Below are 14,472 nucleotides of genomic sequence, written 5' to 3' on the forward strand. Positions count from 1 at the left end.
CAACGGTATTTTCTGAGATTACATTAACCATGACCTTACTCCAACTTTGACAGAGTGCAATTCTGGCTTCTTTGTATGTATGAATTTTACTGTCAGCAAAAGAGATGTAATTTCAAATACCTAAGTTAGCTATGTCTACAATCACCTAACAGAACAAGGTCTCATTTAATTTATTATGATTGATGAGTGCCACCTAGTGGGTGTCACTTCTCACAAACTTCTATCTGCAATGAGACTGTTTAATTTTTCAGGATGCCAAATTTCACTCAAAGTTTCTTTTAGAAACTAAAAAGGAGAACCAAGAAACTTTTGATTTATGTCTCTTTTCTATGTATTTTTATGTATTAGTTTTTTATTTCATTTGGGACATTATATATTTATGTAACAGGATTATATAAACTGAAAAATAAAGATACTTGTTCAAAATAAAATTATCCTATCACTTCTTTAAATCATACATTTAGAAGCACTCTTTTTGAAAGGTAAAAAAAAGTCAATATTCAATTTCACATACAGACTATAGTTCAATATACTTCAGATATAAACATGCAGTTTCAATAAATTACACCTAAGTTTTATTTGAAGAAAAGAAAAACATACAACCACAACATTTCAATTAAGAAACTTAGGAAAATTCCAAGAGCTTTCATGGTTCTTCAGTTACCATTCAAACAACATACTTTTTTTTAAACCAAAGTTAAAATAAAGTATAAATTCAATAAGCAGATTGAGCAATACAAATTCAAAATACTACTCTGTCTTCCTGGGTTCTTTCCCACCAAAGTGTGCTGTTTAAAGTTCCACAACTATTATCTTCTTCCTCTTGTTCCTTAGTGAGTTCAACAAAAACCTAAACGAAAGTAAATAAATGAGTACAGTATGCTGTATCTCAATTACCTCAAAGACTTCTTAACTAAATCAGAGACAGTATAAGGCTCTTGCTAGTTACATTAACGACTCAAGTATCAAAAGATTTATTACTATTAATATGTTTAAACAGAATAATCTCCATTTATCACATACAAAGGTAAGTATTTTGGAGGATTAATGAATTAGTTATTTTTCATTAATTTTTTTATGTGGCACTGTCATACAAATAGTTTATCAATATTTAAGCAATGTAATTTGATATGATAATGTAAAATAACCAGCATCATGACTCACTTACTTTACAAAAAATTCAGCTATTCAAAATAAGTAGAGGGAGCACCTACAGTTATTTAAAATCATATAAAGTTCAGGAATATTGTGTAACAAGTTGTCTTTGGTTCATAAACTCCCTCCAATGTAACCCTAAACAATTAGATATTAGATACTTTCTTCTATAATTTTTTTAAGTTTAACTTTAAAGTACCTGTTCCAATGTTGCTTGAGAAAAGCTATATTCTTCAATGGCAAAAGTATGTTTAGCTATTAAAATAAGAAAACAATATTTTACTTATTAGTATTTTAAAGAATAAAAATGGCAGTAACTACTAAGTGGCTAACAACCTATCTTTAAAAAACACACAACATAATCTCTGTAATTAGTTCATTTAAATTTGAAGCTACCAGGACATGTTATTTTCCTCTATCTTGCTTCATTTCTCTTCCCCAGCCTAAAAATTCCTCATGGGCTTAAGCACAATATATTTAATATTACTTGCCTCTTTTTGCCTTTTCTAAGCATCTCCTCTGTACTTTACCTTCTTCCTCTTTATTCCTCTTTTCATTTATTTTTATCTCTATGCTCTATTTCCTATTCTTATTGCCTTCTTGAACTAGATTCATACGTCTATATACTTTTTAAAAATACTTATTTCAGCTTTTTTTTGCATCTAACACCTACTTTTCTGTTTTTCTAATCGTTCTTTTAATTATTCCTAAGTAGTTCAGGTGTTCTCTTTAATCATAAAGAAATCACCAGGAAATATAGGCTGTTTCATAGTTATAAATACCATAAAATAACCTGCATCTGAATACTTGCCCCATCCAGGAGCTTACTACCGCCCTCTACTGCCAGCAGTGTATCTCTGTCCTACCTACTATTTATTTAAAAAAAGGCCAAGATTCAATTAAGCTTCTTTAAAGCTTTAGGAATGCCTACCCTCCTGCACCATGCATTTTCCTCTCCTCTCTCCTGATGCGACTGAATTCTTGCTACCATTTCTACTTCTATGGCCCAAAATGAAGACGGGATTCAAGAAACTCAAAGCTCCCACTTCTAGACTGACTTGTGAGAGCTAATTAAGCGGAACTTTATCACTGACGCAATGTGAAAAACTGTGATTATAGCTATCAAAATAGTAAAAGGCTCATCCTGCAATATTGGTGATCTATCAAATCCCTACAGTAGTAGTATTTACCGATATCTTAGATTAAATTAATAAAAAGCTATCTATTTGCCATCGTTTCTACAATAAACTGAGTCCCAACTTCTAAATTTTTAAAATAAAATTCTTTTATAATTTGAAAGCTATGTTCTTCAGATATTACTCACCTTCTTCCAGCTTAGAAAAAGACTGTGAAAGGGACTGAACATCTTCCTTAGGAATTTTAAAAGCCAAAATTGAAGAAAAGCTGAAAACATAAAAGTAGGAAAATTTTTAAATTATTATTACTGTATTCTAAAGCTAAAGTTCAAAATTTTTAAAGTTCAAAAGTATATGCCAATAACTTGTTCTGACATTTAGATAAAAATTGTTTGAAATCTTAAAATTTTCCATGCAAATGAAATAACTCTCATTACTACTAAATAAGAACTTTAAAAAGTTTAAGTAGTATCCTATATTGAAAGATCTAACACTAAATTAGATATCAAACTCCAAACATTCCACTACATTAACCCAATATTATTCCAATACAGAATTGTTTTTCCCTAATCCTTAACACAATTAACACATTTTTATTATTACTGCACAAAACATAAAATTAAATGTTTAAATCTTTACCTTTCCTGACGGCTTGCATGTGGGAAAATATACTGAATTTCTCTTTGAAGTCGGTCTATTTCTAAGTTTTCTATCCAGTCCTTTAGTTTAATTTCCAAAAAGTAACCTTTTCCAAATTTACTCTTTAGATGCTGGACTGTCCCAATACATCTGCAGTAACGTTTAAAAGAAAGGTCAGCTATAAAATAGCTTGACAGTTTCAAAAAAATGATTTCTCTGCTAAAAAATGATTTCAATAAAATGTTAGTGAGGGAATACTTTAAAACTTATAGAAAAGTAGCAAATGTACAGTCTTCAAACACCGCTCCCCCAGTTTCAGTGTCCCTAGTATTATCATCTTACATCACCATGGCACAGATGTCAAAATTAGGAAACCGGAAGTGGCGTACTACCATTAACGCTATTCGACTTTATATTTCACTAGTTTTTCTACTAACGTTTATTTTTGTTCCAGGATTTATCCAGGATAACACATTGCACGCATTTCTCAAGGCTCCTTAGTCTCCACTGGTCTGTGACAGTGTCTTACTCCTCCCTTTTAATTTCTTGAGTTTTGAGAAGAACTGGTCAGGTGTTTTAGTGGAATGTCCCTCAATTTGGAGTAGTCTGATCTTTTTCTCACACTTAGATTGGGGCTACAGGCTTTTGGAGAAAATACCACAGAGCTTAAGTACTTTCCTTAAAAAGTACTTTACGGTCAAGTACATCGTATCAGGCAGTTCATGACATCCACATGACATTGTCTGGTTAAGGCAAGTACTTCAGGTTTCTCCACTGTGAAGTTACCATCCTCCCCTTTCTGTACACTGGAAGAAATTGCCTAAATCTAGACCACACTTGGGAGATGGGGGATTAAGCTCCTCCTACTAGAGGGGGTAGTATCTACAGATTTATGTGAAATCCTTCTGTAAGGAAGATTTGCCTCTTCTCCCACGTTTATTTATTTATTCAATCATTTATTTATATGAGTATGAATTCATGTACATTTATTTTATACTTTAGGTTATAATCCAATACACTGCCAAACAATTTTTGAAATAATAGACATGACACCTGAAAATAACATTCCAAATTGTTGAATAATTAAGCCAATTCCAAATGCAAAGCAGCTAGCCATTTTTTGGGGAGGAAATTACATTATTTCCCAGTAATTCTACACAAAGCAAACCGATTCAAGAAATCAAACAAGAAAAACATTTTTAACATTAAATTAATATGCATTTTTACATGATGACATTTAAAATCCATCCGTGTCCTCCAAATGGCTGCGCTTGGATATGTACCTTAACTGCCCAGCTATCATGATAGCCACGCGGTCACAGACAGCCTCTGCCTCCTCCATATAATGAGTGGTCAGAATAGCAGCCCGCTTCTTGTTTTTAAATGCAGTTCGAATTGCTCGCCTACAAAACAGAAAATAAAAAAGGAGGAAAGTACCTGAATGTTAATGAAAACCCCGTGGCTTTTTTTTTGTTGTTGTTGTTTTAAAATATATTTTATTGATTTTTTACAGAGAGGAAGGGAGAGGGATAGAGAGTCAGAAACATCGATCAGCTGCCTCCTGCACACTCCCCACTGGGTATGGGCCCGCAACCAAGGTACATGCCCTTGACCGGAATCAAACCTCGGACCCTTGAGTCTGCAGGCCAACGTTCTATCCACTGAGCCAAAACGGTCAGTGCAAAAACCCTGTGTTTTTTAAAAATCCAATTATTTTATTAATTAGAGTAATTAAAATACCAAATTTCAATTGCTGTAGTTATATTTTGCCCAACTATGATTTCTCTATTCTAATTTATTTTCCCTTATATTTAAAAGTTTGTCAAATGGAAAGAAATTTCATGATTTCAAATGTTTCTATGCTTTAAAAAATGAATTACAATCTCATTCATATGTGTACGCTAATGAACAAAATAGAGACTCATACAATAGGCTGACAGCTGTGGTGGGGGTGCTGCACGGGGGCTGGGGTAGAGGGACTGAGCAAAAAAAAAAAAAAAAGGGAGAGAGAGAACTCATACACACAGATAGCACTGTGATGACTGCTGGGTAGGAGGCAGCCTATCAGTGATGTTTTTCTTTCACTGATGTATCTATCTTTCTATCCCTCTCCCTTACTCTCTCTCTAAAAATCAATAAAAACATTAAAAAAATAAAACTATTAATTATAATAAAATAAACTAATCTTTTATTCCAAGGTAGAATACAGTATAATGTGTCTCAAGTGCCTTTACAGTCATACTCACCACATATGCTGTTTGGCCTTAGGATCCATACCTGTGGATGGTTCATCTAGCAAAGTAATTTGAGGGTTCCCCAGCATACTTAGAGCAAAACACAACTAGAGGGAAAGAAAATGGGGGGGCTTCAAAGCAAGAAATTTATCATCACAGCATCAGGCACTAAACTATCAATAAAACATACACATATTGGTTGTTTGATAAAAGTACCTTTCGCTTGATTCCTGCGGGTAGTTTCTTTATAGTTTTCTGAAGATGTTCTTTCAAATCAAGGGCATTTGTTATTCTGCAAAACAGGTAATGTACTGTTTGTGATCACTGACATTCTTCTTTCTAGAAAACTCAGCTTCCTAAAATTGGACCTCCAATTTACATCATTTAAAACAAATTAATATCTCAATTAAAAGATTCACTTTAAATTTTCATGATAATTATAGGCAATTCGTTCTGTAATTAGATATAGAAAAATTGCCTTTTCATTTCCATAGCTACATAATTTGGTAAAGAATATATGAAAAAGTCATGACCATTTTCTATGAAAATTATGATCAATGGCAATGCCTGTTATAAAACTTTTAAAATGTGAAATGTAAACTTTTCTCCAGGTAACAAAAATATTCTAAATTTTACCGATTTGTGACTTCCTTTATGTCACTCGAACTCATTCCTTTCACAGCTCCATAAATTTCAAAATGTTCTTGCAGTGTAATATCTGGCCACAATGGGTTTATCTGAGGACAGTATCCCATACACTTAACAGAGTCATCCTCCTCGGTTGGATCTGAAGAGTAATCTCCTAAAAATACCTACAGAAATACAAACCCATTTAAATCACTATTTTTGCCTAATTTACATGATGAAAGAAGTGGCAAATGAATTAATTCAAATTCCTTCCTAGAGGGGGGTAAGATTTTTTACTCCTTTCAATGAAGAAAGGGCATTGATAGCAAAATCAGAGTTCAGTGACATGGCCAGCCCCAATTTTAACTAGAATGATTGGGGGCCTCAATTTGAGCCAGCAAGGTAAGCAATTTTGGTCACTGGGATTTCTATGAGGTAAGGAATAACTAACATAAAAATAACTATGTATATATATCACACAAAGAAAAGAGTGTGTCAGGCATTTTCCAGAAAAGCAATGAACCAGGGTGGCTGGTGTGAAATAAGCAAGGGGAGAGAAGATAGGATCAGAGCAGTTTTGTGAAGTTTCCACAAAGTGTTGAATGATATGCTTATACTCAAAGACTAATTGATGGCAGCATCAGAACTAGCTCCCCTCTCCTTAAGGAAATACTATTGTTATCCATTAAGTGGGTGTGCTAATCAGAAATAATACATATATGTACATGTGCCTGCATGTGTGTCATAAAAATTTTACTATGTACATTATTTTCTTAGGTAACCAAAAAGATCACAATTTTATACTAAAACTTTAAGATTAAAAAACATAATATTTAAGCATTAAAATACTAACTTGTCATTAAAAATTTTATTTTAATGTAATTATACAAATCATAGTCAACATATACCACACCCTTGTATATCATACCTGGCCTGAAGTTGGTTCAATATCACCAACCAGAATATTAATAACTGTGCTTTTGCCTGCACCATTTGGGCCCAACAGTCCTAAGATCTCTCCTAAAGGAATTAAAAGAAAAATCATCAAATCAAATTTAAAATGGAAACTACTCTTTTGAAAATATTACTTAGGAAAAAAATAATTAAATACTAGCCTTTTTTCACACAGAAAGAGATGTGTTTAGTTGCCACTTTCTTGACTCTTCTTGTAAGGAAATCTTTCTTGTCATCATATTCTTTATGCAAATTGCTGACCATAATGGCTGGTTTCTAACATAGGAAACAAGAGTTTAAAAGAGAGTTATAACTCGGAAACCTATCCTGACATAACACAGGCTGCACACACCTCATGTCCATATCATAAGAACTATATTTGGAAATAAAGGGTATCATATAAAGAAATATCCATTTGTCACTGAAATTATGACATTCAAAACTAAGTGCATGGTACAATGGTGGCCAGAGCAGATGTGGGATGGCCGCGCGTCCCCAGCAGCGAGCGAGGAAGCCCGAGAGCCTGGGAAAAAATTTTGGAGCCATGAGGGATACAGCACTTAGGTCAATATTGTTTCACCAAGCTTCAATCAATCGGAGGTTCTCAGTGCAACTGAGTCTTGGTGAGCAGACCTGGGGGCCCACAGAGAGCAGTATAAAGAAGGCCCAACACACTGTTATTAATAAAGCTTTGACTGAATCTATGCTTCCCAACCCAGTTCACAAATCATCCAAAAGTAGTAATAATGGCCCAGGTAATAGAACTCCAACTGCAGAATTTAATTGGCCTCCTGCCAACTATAGGCCATTAGATCCAAAGCCTTTCCCAAATTACAGAACTAGTTACAACTTTGGGGGCATGCACAATCAGAGGACTTCTCAAACTCATGGTATGTTTATAAACATTATAAATCTTCTAAAAATGTATATAATGTATAACATTTCCCATACTTGTTTGGTCATAGAGCCTATACTAATGAATCACGTGTGGATACAGAACAAAAGTTAGGAAATGCTGGCTAACATGACTTGCTCAAGATCTTAACCACTAGTTAAAAGATGGTTACTTTCATTCAGGTTGGCCAGGAATGTCAGAAACACCCAGTGAAGAGTCTTTGAGACAAATAAGCCATGGGATGACGACTGGGCTTAAGAATATCTTGGAAAATAATAAGTCAGGATTTTTAGGAGATGTAACTTTTGAACTGCCAGTGCAATTGCAATTATATTTCAAGTTACTCTGATTATCTACATCAATTAAAAAAGTAGTATTACCGGGTGGAGGGGAGCTATGGGGGGGGGGGGGGAAAAAGGAGAAACAATTGTAATAATCTGAATAAAGATTTATTAAATTAAAAAATAGTAGTATTTCAAATGACACAAGTAGTATTCTTATTGTTTTTAGTTGGCTCAATTAACCAAATAGTGATTTAAAAAAACATGTGTCTGCAATGCTAGTCTCTCTTAGAAGAGAACAGCTTTCATTGGAAAAGAAGAGGGGAATCTGTTTCCTGTAGTCGTATAGGCTTAGGAAATGCTGAATCAAGAGAAGGTTGAAAGTTTTCTTACTGTAGAATTTCTCAGAGCTTTTACTTTTTGACTTTTGTGAGTATTTTACCATTTGATTTTTTGTATTACTTTTATATATTTCAAAATGTTTTAAATTGGAAATTAATGTAAATATGCCACCTCCGTATTTCAGCACCCAATCTGCCCTCACCAGTTTCATGTATATCCTTTCAGTATATTCTCAAGATATATGTGTTCATTTACTTTAAGTATCATTCTGTAATAATCTGAATCTTTTTTTTTTTTTAATATACCTTAAGACCGTTCAAAAAAAGTAAGTGGACAAAAATATTTTTTTCATAGATTTCTTTTTCAGATTGATTCATATAGAAACGAAATATTTTTCAGATTATTTTCCTATGCAAGGGGAACTGATCATTGCACATTTAAGATGACTTAACAATAAAGACTAAATTACCTCTTCACAACACTGGCAACTCATCAACTCTCTGACCTTCAGTCTTTCAGCTTTGACATCTTCATCTTCATCCTCATTGTTTGGTGGTTCTGGAAACTTCCTATTTTTGGGCTTTGTTGAAAGGGTCCTAAATATATCAAGGTAGTAGATTTTCAAATAATTAAAATAGTAAGAAATTCAGGCACTACATAGAGAAAAGAATGAAAAAATATACTAATATGAGATCTGTGGTTATCTCTGAAAGATGGAACTAAAGAGCTGTTTTTTCATTCACTGATATTTAGGTGATATTATCTAAATTCATTCACTTATCAATATTATTTATGATCAGGCACTACTTCACACAAAGATAAAAACAACAACAACAAAGAACACTTTGCTCAAACGATTTACAGTTTGGGTGTAAATAAGACTGCCCTGACATCCAAACCCACAGAAATACCACAAAGGTAGGCAGAGGAAAAATGCTTCCGGAGAAAATCTGACTTTTAGTAGTTAGTAGTAAGGTAAAAAGGAAAATAGGATTCGACATATTGAAAACAATGGAAAAACAGAAAAGGATGAGAAAGAAGTCAATCACATTAAAGGCGGCAGATGAAATAACCTGAGCCTCCTTGACAAGATAGAGAGGAAGACATTAGTTATCTTACAGAAAGTAGTGCCAAGAGAGGGAAGAACACATGGCTCATCAGGGAAATGCAAATGGAAACCATCAGGAACACCACTTCAGACCCACTAGAATGGCTCAAGTAAAAAAGATAAACAGTAACAAGTAACGGCAAGAATGTGGAGGAAACAGAGCCCTCGTGCATCCCTGATGGGAATGTACAGTGGTCTCCCTTTCAGGCAGTTTTGCTTTCTGCAGTTTCGTTCATCTATGGTCAACCACATCCAAAAACATCAAATGGAAAATTCCAGATATAAATATGCATAAGTTTTAAATTCATGCTGTACTGAGTAGCATGATGAAATCTCACACCATCCCAATCTGTCTCACTGGAGATGTGAGTCATCCCTTTGCTATCAACTCGACTATTTCAGTATCACAGTGCTTATGTTCAACTAAATCTTATTTTACTTAATAATGGGCCCCAAAGCACAAGGGTAGCAATGCTGGCAATTCAGAAAGGCCAAAGAGAAGTCCGAAAGTGCTTCCTTTAGTGAAAAGGGATGTATGTATAGGAAAAAAGCATAGTACAGACATTGGGCTTGGCACTATCCATGATTTCAGGCCTCCACTGGGGGGTCTTGGAGTGTATTCCCCACAGATAAGGGGAGACTAATGTAAGATGGTGCAACCACTTTAGAAAACAACAGTTGTAAGTTCTTCAAAAGGTTAAACATATATTAACCACGTGACCCATCAATTCCTTTCCTAGGCATCCACCCAAGAGAAATGAAGGTATTATGTCCACACAAATACTTGTACACAAATGTTCATAGCAGCATTATTCGTGATAGCCAAAAAGTGTAAACAACTTAAATGCCCATCAACTGATAAAACAGAGAAAGTGTGGTATAATCTAAAATGTATTGTTATTTAGCATAAAAAAAGGAATGAAGTACTGCTACATGCTATAACATGGATGCACCTTCAAAACATTATGCTAAGAAAAAGGAACCAGACAAAAAAAGACAATGTATTGTATAATTGCATTTATATGAATGTTCAAAATTGGCAAGTCTATTATTTGGAGACAGAAAGTAGATTAGGCCCTGGCCGGTATGGCTGAGTTGGTTGGACATCATCCCATTGCACCAGGAGATTTCTCATTAGATTCCCAGTCAAGGGCACATGCCTGGGAAAAATAAAAATAAGAAAACAAAAGGAAAATGGGGCCTTCATTCAAAACAATTTACAGACTGGGTGTAAATGAGATTTCCCTGAGTATATGAAGAGGGCTAATGTTCAAACCCACAGAAACACACAAAAGTAGCAGGAGGCAGCTGATCGGTGTTACGCTCTCACATCAATGTTTCTCTCTCTCTTTCCTTTTTCCTCCCCCTCCCCTCCTCTAAAAATCAATAAGTAACTACTAATGGGTACAGGGCTTCTTTTGGAGTGATAAAGATGACTTAAAATAAGATTATGGTATAGTTGCACAACTCTGTAAATATGCTGAAAAACATTAAAACTTTAAAAAAATTTAACTGACCTGAAAAAGGGATCCTTTCTTATTGATCTGCCTCCATATTTTTTCTCATAGTACCGTAAGAGGAAAATCCATAGTACACACTGCAGGTAAGGCTAAAGGAAGAACACAGAACACCTCATGACTGAATCTCTTTTTTTCCTATCAACAGAATAAAGACCACATACGTAAGTTTCCTTATCAAAAGCAAAAAAGTTAACCACAATTTTTTTGCACGTCACATCAGTTAAAAAAAGATTTGATAATAAGCCAAGGAAGATTTTTAGTAAGAAAACCCTTCACGCCCTGACCGGTTTGGCTCACTGGATAGAGCATCGGCCTGCAGACTGAAGGGTCCCGGGTTCGATTCCAGTCAAGGGCATGTACCTTGGTTGTGGGCACATCCCCAGTAGGGGGTGTGCAGGAGGCAGCTGATCGATGTTTCTCGCTGATCGATGTTTCTCTCTCATCGATGTCTCTAGCTCTCTATCCCTCTCCCTTCCTCTCTGTAAAAAATAAAATATATATATATATTTTTTTAAAAAAGAAAATCCTTCACATGTTTTTCTATCTCTACATATTTTATTTCTATCTCAATGAAGTTTATTGGTTGTCAGCTTCATAAAATACAAAGAAAAAAGGAAGCTTTGTTTTTAACTCCACGGAAGCCAGAATCATAATTAAATAGTATTAACATGAAAAAGCCAAGGATATTAAAATAGATATATTCAGTGAATAAAAGGTAGGACCATCAAAATTCACATTAGTTAGTATTAACCCACTTGACTTTTTATGCAAGAGGATATAAACTAAGAAGAGTTAAAATCATACAACCAAACTACTCATTCTTTTTTTTTTTTAATCCTTAACCAAGGATATTTTTTATTGATTTTTAGAAAGAGGAAGGGAGGGGGAGAGGAAGAAAGGAAGACAGAAAGAGATAGGGATCAGTTTCCTCCCATTCACACCCAACTGGAGATCAAACACACAACCTTATGTATGTGCCCTGACTGGTAATAGAATCTGAAACCTTTCGGTGTATGGGACCACACACCATCCAACTGAGCCACTTGGCCATGACACAACCCAATGATTATTTTCTTTTTTTGTTTCACAACTTAAAAAAAAATGTTTATTGTTGAAAATATTACAGATGTTCCCTTTCCCCCCAATTGACCCTTTCTAGCCCACACCTGCCCTCTCACATTCTTAAGGTAACATGCTAACAAAGAAACATTTTTGTCATTTCTTACCGATATAACAGCCACCAAAAGCCTATCCCATGGATCATAGGTTTCCTCATTTTTTCGAATATTCTTCCAAGAAATCTAAGACAAAAATTATTGACAATGTATATATGCTGTTGTGATGTTGGGACATGACATTTGATCTTTGACCATGGTTCCTAGCACAAAGCTTCTAAAACCCTCAGAATTTTCTGAGTGTCAGAGGTGACAAGAGTATCTTTTGTTATTTAAAATAAGCCCCTTTCCAATGAGGCCAGGTGACTGTTGGAGGATGACCCATCAAGTGATTAGAAGGCTGGAACTTTCTGTCCCATCCACCCACTAACCCCTCGGAGGGGCAAGGAATTTGGAGATTAAGTCATATGCCATCAGTAATGGACCTTTCATAAAAACCCTAAAACATGGGGTTCGAAGAGCTTTCGGGTTGATGGGTGCATCCGAGTCCTAAGGAAAGGCACACTCCAAACTCCACAGGGACAGAGCTCCTGCACCTTGACACCCTCCTGGACCTCGCCCTGTCTATCTCTTGACCTGACTGTTCATTTGCTGTTATACTGAACTGGTACTAGGAAATAGTGTTTCCCTGAGTTCTATAAGCCATAATAACAAATTATTGAACCTGAGAAAGGGTCACAGAACCATGGGGTTTGTAGCCAACTCAGACAGAAGGATTAGTAACAGGGGACCCACAACTCGTAACTGGCATCTGAAGTGGGGGGAGGGGGACAGTCTTAAGGGTTGAACCCTTCAACTGTGGGGTCTATGCTAACTGCAGGTAGTTAAGTATTGCTTTATGTGAGGAAAAACCCCACACATTTGGTTTCACAAGTGTTGTAATAGTTTTATTTTAGCTGCAATGTGTAGAAACATTTGGATTAAAGTGGGGAGGGAGTATTTTGTTCAGCAAACATGTATTCTGTATAAATAAGTTGGCTACTACTATTAATAGCTATGATTTGTTCTTAGATTAAATTTTCGCCATCCCAAAATGTGGGGGGAGATAATATAAACAATTGAACTGAAACAAAAGGGGGGGGGGTAAAGAGATTAGTGAGTAGAATTAATCATCAAATCATCCTACGTCAACAATTCATCAAATTTTTTTTAATCACATGGATTTTTTTCCCCCAATTATCCAGGCTTAATAAAACTAACCTGTGGTTTTTTCTTTGAAAAAATCTCTACACTTTATTTTCTCTTATCCCTTTATAGGACAATACATTATTAAATCCTTGGAAAAACTCCCCAAATACTAACTGAAGTCAGATCAAACTTATAATTTACGTACATATGCCATTTGGAGCATCACAGAACATGTAATGGACATAGCCATTCTCCTTTAAACTTTAAGTTTAAAAACACGCTTAAAAAGATGCCATAGTGATTTTAAATTGCTTCATTAATAACATTTAAATCAAGTAGTAGTAACTAACATGATGTGTTTTTGTTTTACTATTCTCAGTATAAGAACTAAGACCTTAAAGATTAGGTACTATTTATGCTTTTTAAACATTAAAACACTTAACAGACCTACCTTTATGAAAACAATCAGACAACCTAGAAGTGGATAGACTGGAATGACTATGCAAAAGGTGTAATGGAGAATAGCTGTAACTGTATGCCCAATAAAGTAACTGATTTCGGTGATTGCAATGCAAGCCAACATTGTCTAAAGAAAAAAAAAAAAAGAATGAAAGTGAAAAGTGTTTAGAAATTCCATACTCAACATTAACTATATTTTCAATCTTCTAGTAAAACATGCAACCACAGATGATACTTAGCCAGAGTGCCAGTACCAGCTGCTTTTAGCTGGCTTCCTTGCCATGCAGTTGTTAAATGCTTTCAGCATCACCCATCCCTTCAAGGAATGGATGATGCAGAAGACAAACATACAGTCAGGAAGATGCTGCCAGCTACATAGCTAACCCTGTACTTACAATAGACACAGTAACATTTTATTCCTGAAAGAGCTCATGGCTCTCTTTCTTCTGGTATAAACACGAGTTTCAAATAAGCTGCTCTGTAAAGTTGAAATAATATAAAGTATAACTTACCACAGAATAGATAAAGGACCAAACTTCTTTTGTATTTAAAATTTTCTTAAAAGTGAAAGAAGTAATATAGGTAAACAGAATAACTGATGGAACATAACCAATAAGACAAAAAACCTGTAAAACAAAAATATGAAATTTTATATAAAAATATGAATAACTAGAAATAAATTACCAGTAATATTAAAAAATTAGATTATTCTTCAAATTTTCTTGCTCAACAAATCACTCCACAAACTAAAAGTGTGGTTACTTGAGGAGTTACTATGCAAATTGCTCCTAAATCAATAAAACTCAGGCTTTTAACTAA

The 14,472-nt window shown here is 34.7% G+C and overlaps 1 protein-coding gene across 1 annotated transcript in view; it reads right to left on the reverse strand.

Annotated features, from left to right (window-relative positions):
- Positions 1-464: 464 nt before the first annotated feature.
- The window catches only part of ABCA5 (ATP binding cassette subfamily A member 5), a 57,411-nt gene continuing 43,403 nt past the window's right edge, over positions 465-14,472 (reverse strand). The window contains exons 26-40 of the mRNA XM_028132292.2: positions 14,166-14,279; positions 13,646-13,780; positions 12,118-12,192; positions 10,889-10,980; positions 8,733-8,859; positions 6,907-7,021; positions 6,720-6,811; positions 5,801-5,976; positions 5,381-5,456; positions 5,177-5,271; positions 4,214-4,333; positions 2,931-3,080; positions 2,480-2,559; positions 1,355-1,410; positions 465-850 (exon numbers count right to left, since the gene is read on the reverse strand). Coding sequence (XP_027988093.1) covers positions 743-850; positions 1,355-1,410; positions 2,480-2,559; positions 2,931-3,080; positions 4,214-4,333; positions 5,177-5,271; positions 5,381-5,456; positions 5,801-5,976; positions 6,720-6,811; positions 6,907-7,021; positions 8,733-8,859; positions 10,889-10,980; positions 12,118-12,192; positions 13,646-13,780; positions 14,166-14,279 — 1,611 coding nt within the window. The 3' untranslated portion in view covers positions 465-742. The remainder of the gene's footprint in view (positions 851-1,354; positions 1,411-2,479; positions 2,560-2,930; positions 3,081-4,213; positions 4,334-5,176; positions 5,272-5,380; positions 5,457-5,800; positions 5,977-6,719; positions 6,812-6,906; positions 7,022-8,732; positions 8,860-10,888; positions 10,981-12,117; positions 12,193-13,645; positions 13,781-14,165; positions 14,280-14,472) is intronic.

This window comes from Eptesicus fuscus, chromosome 20 (genome assembly GCF_027574615.1).
Source record: "Eptesicus fuscus isolate TK198812 chromosome 20, DD_ASM_mEF_20220401, whole genome shotgun sequence".
NCBI classification, from domain to species: domain Eukaryota; kingdom Metazoa; phylum Chordata; class Mammalia; order Chiroptera; family Vespertilionidae; genus Eptesicus; species Eptesicus fuscus.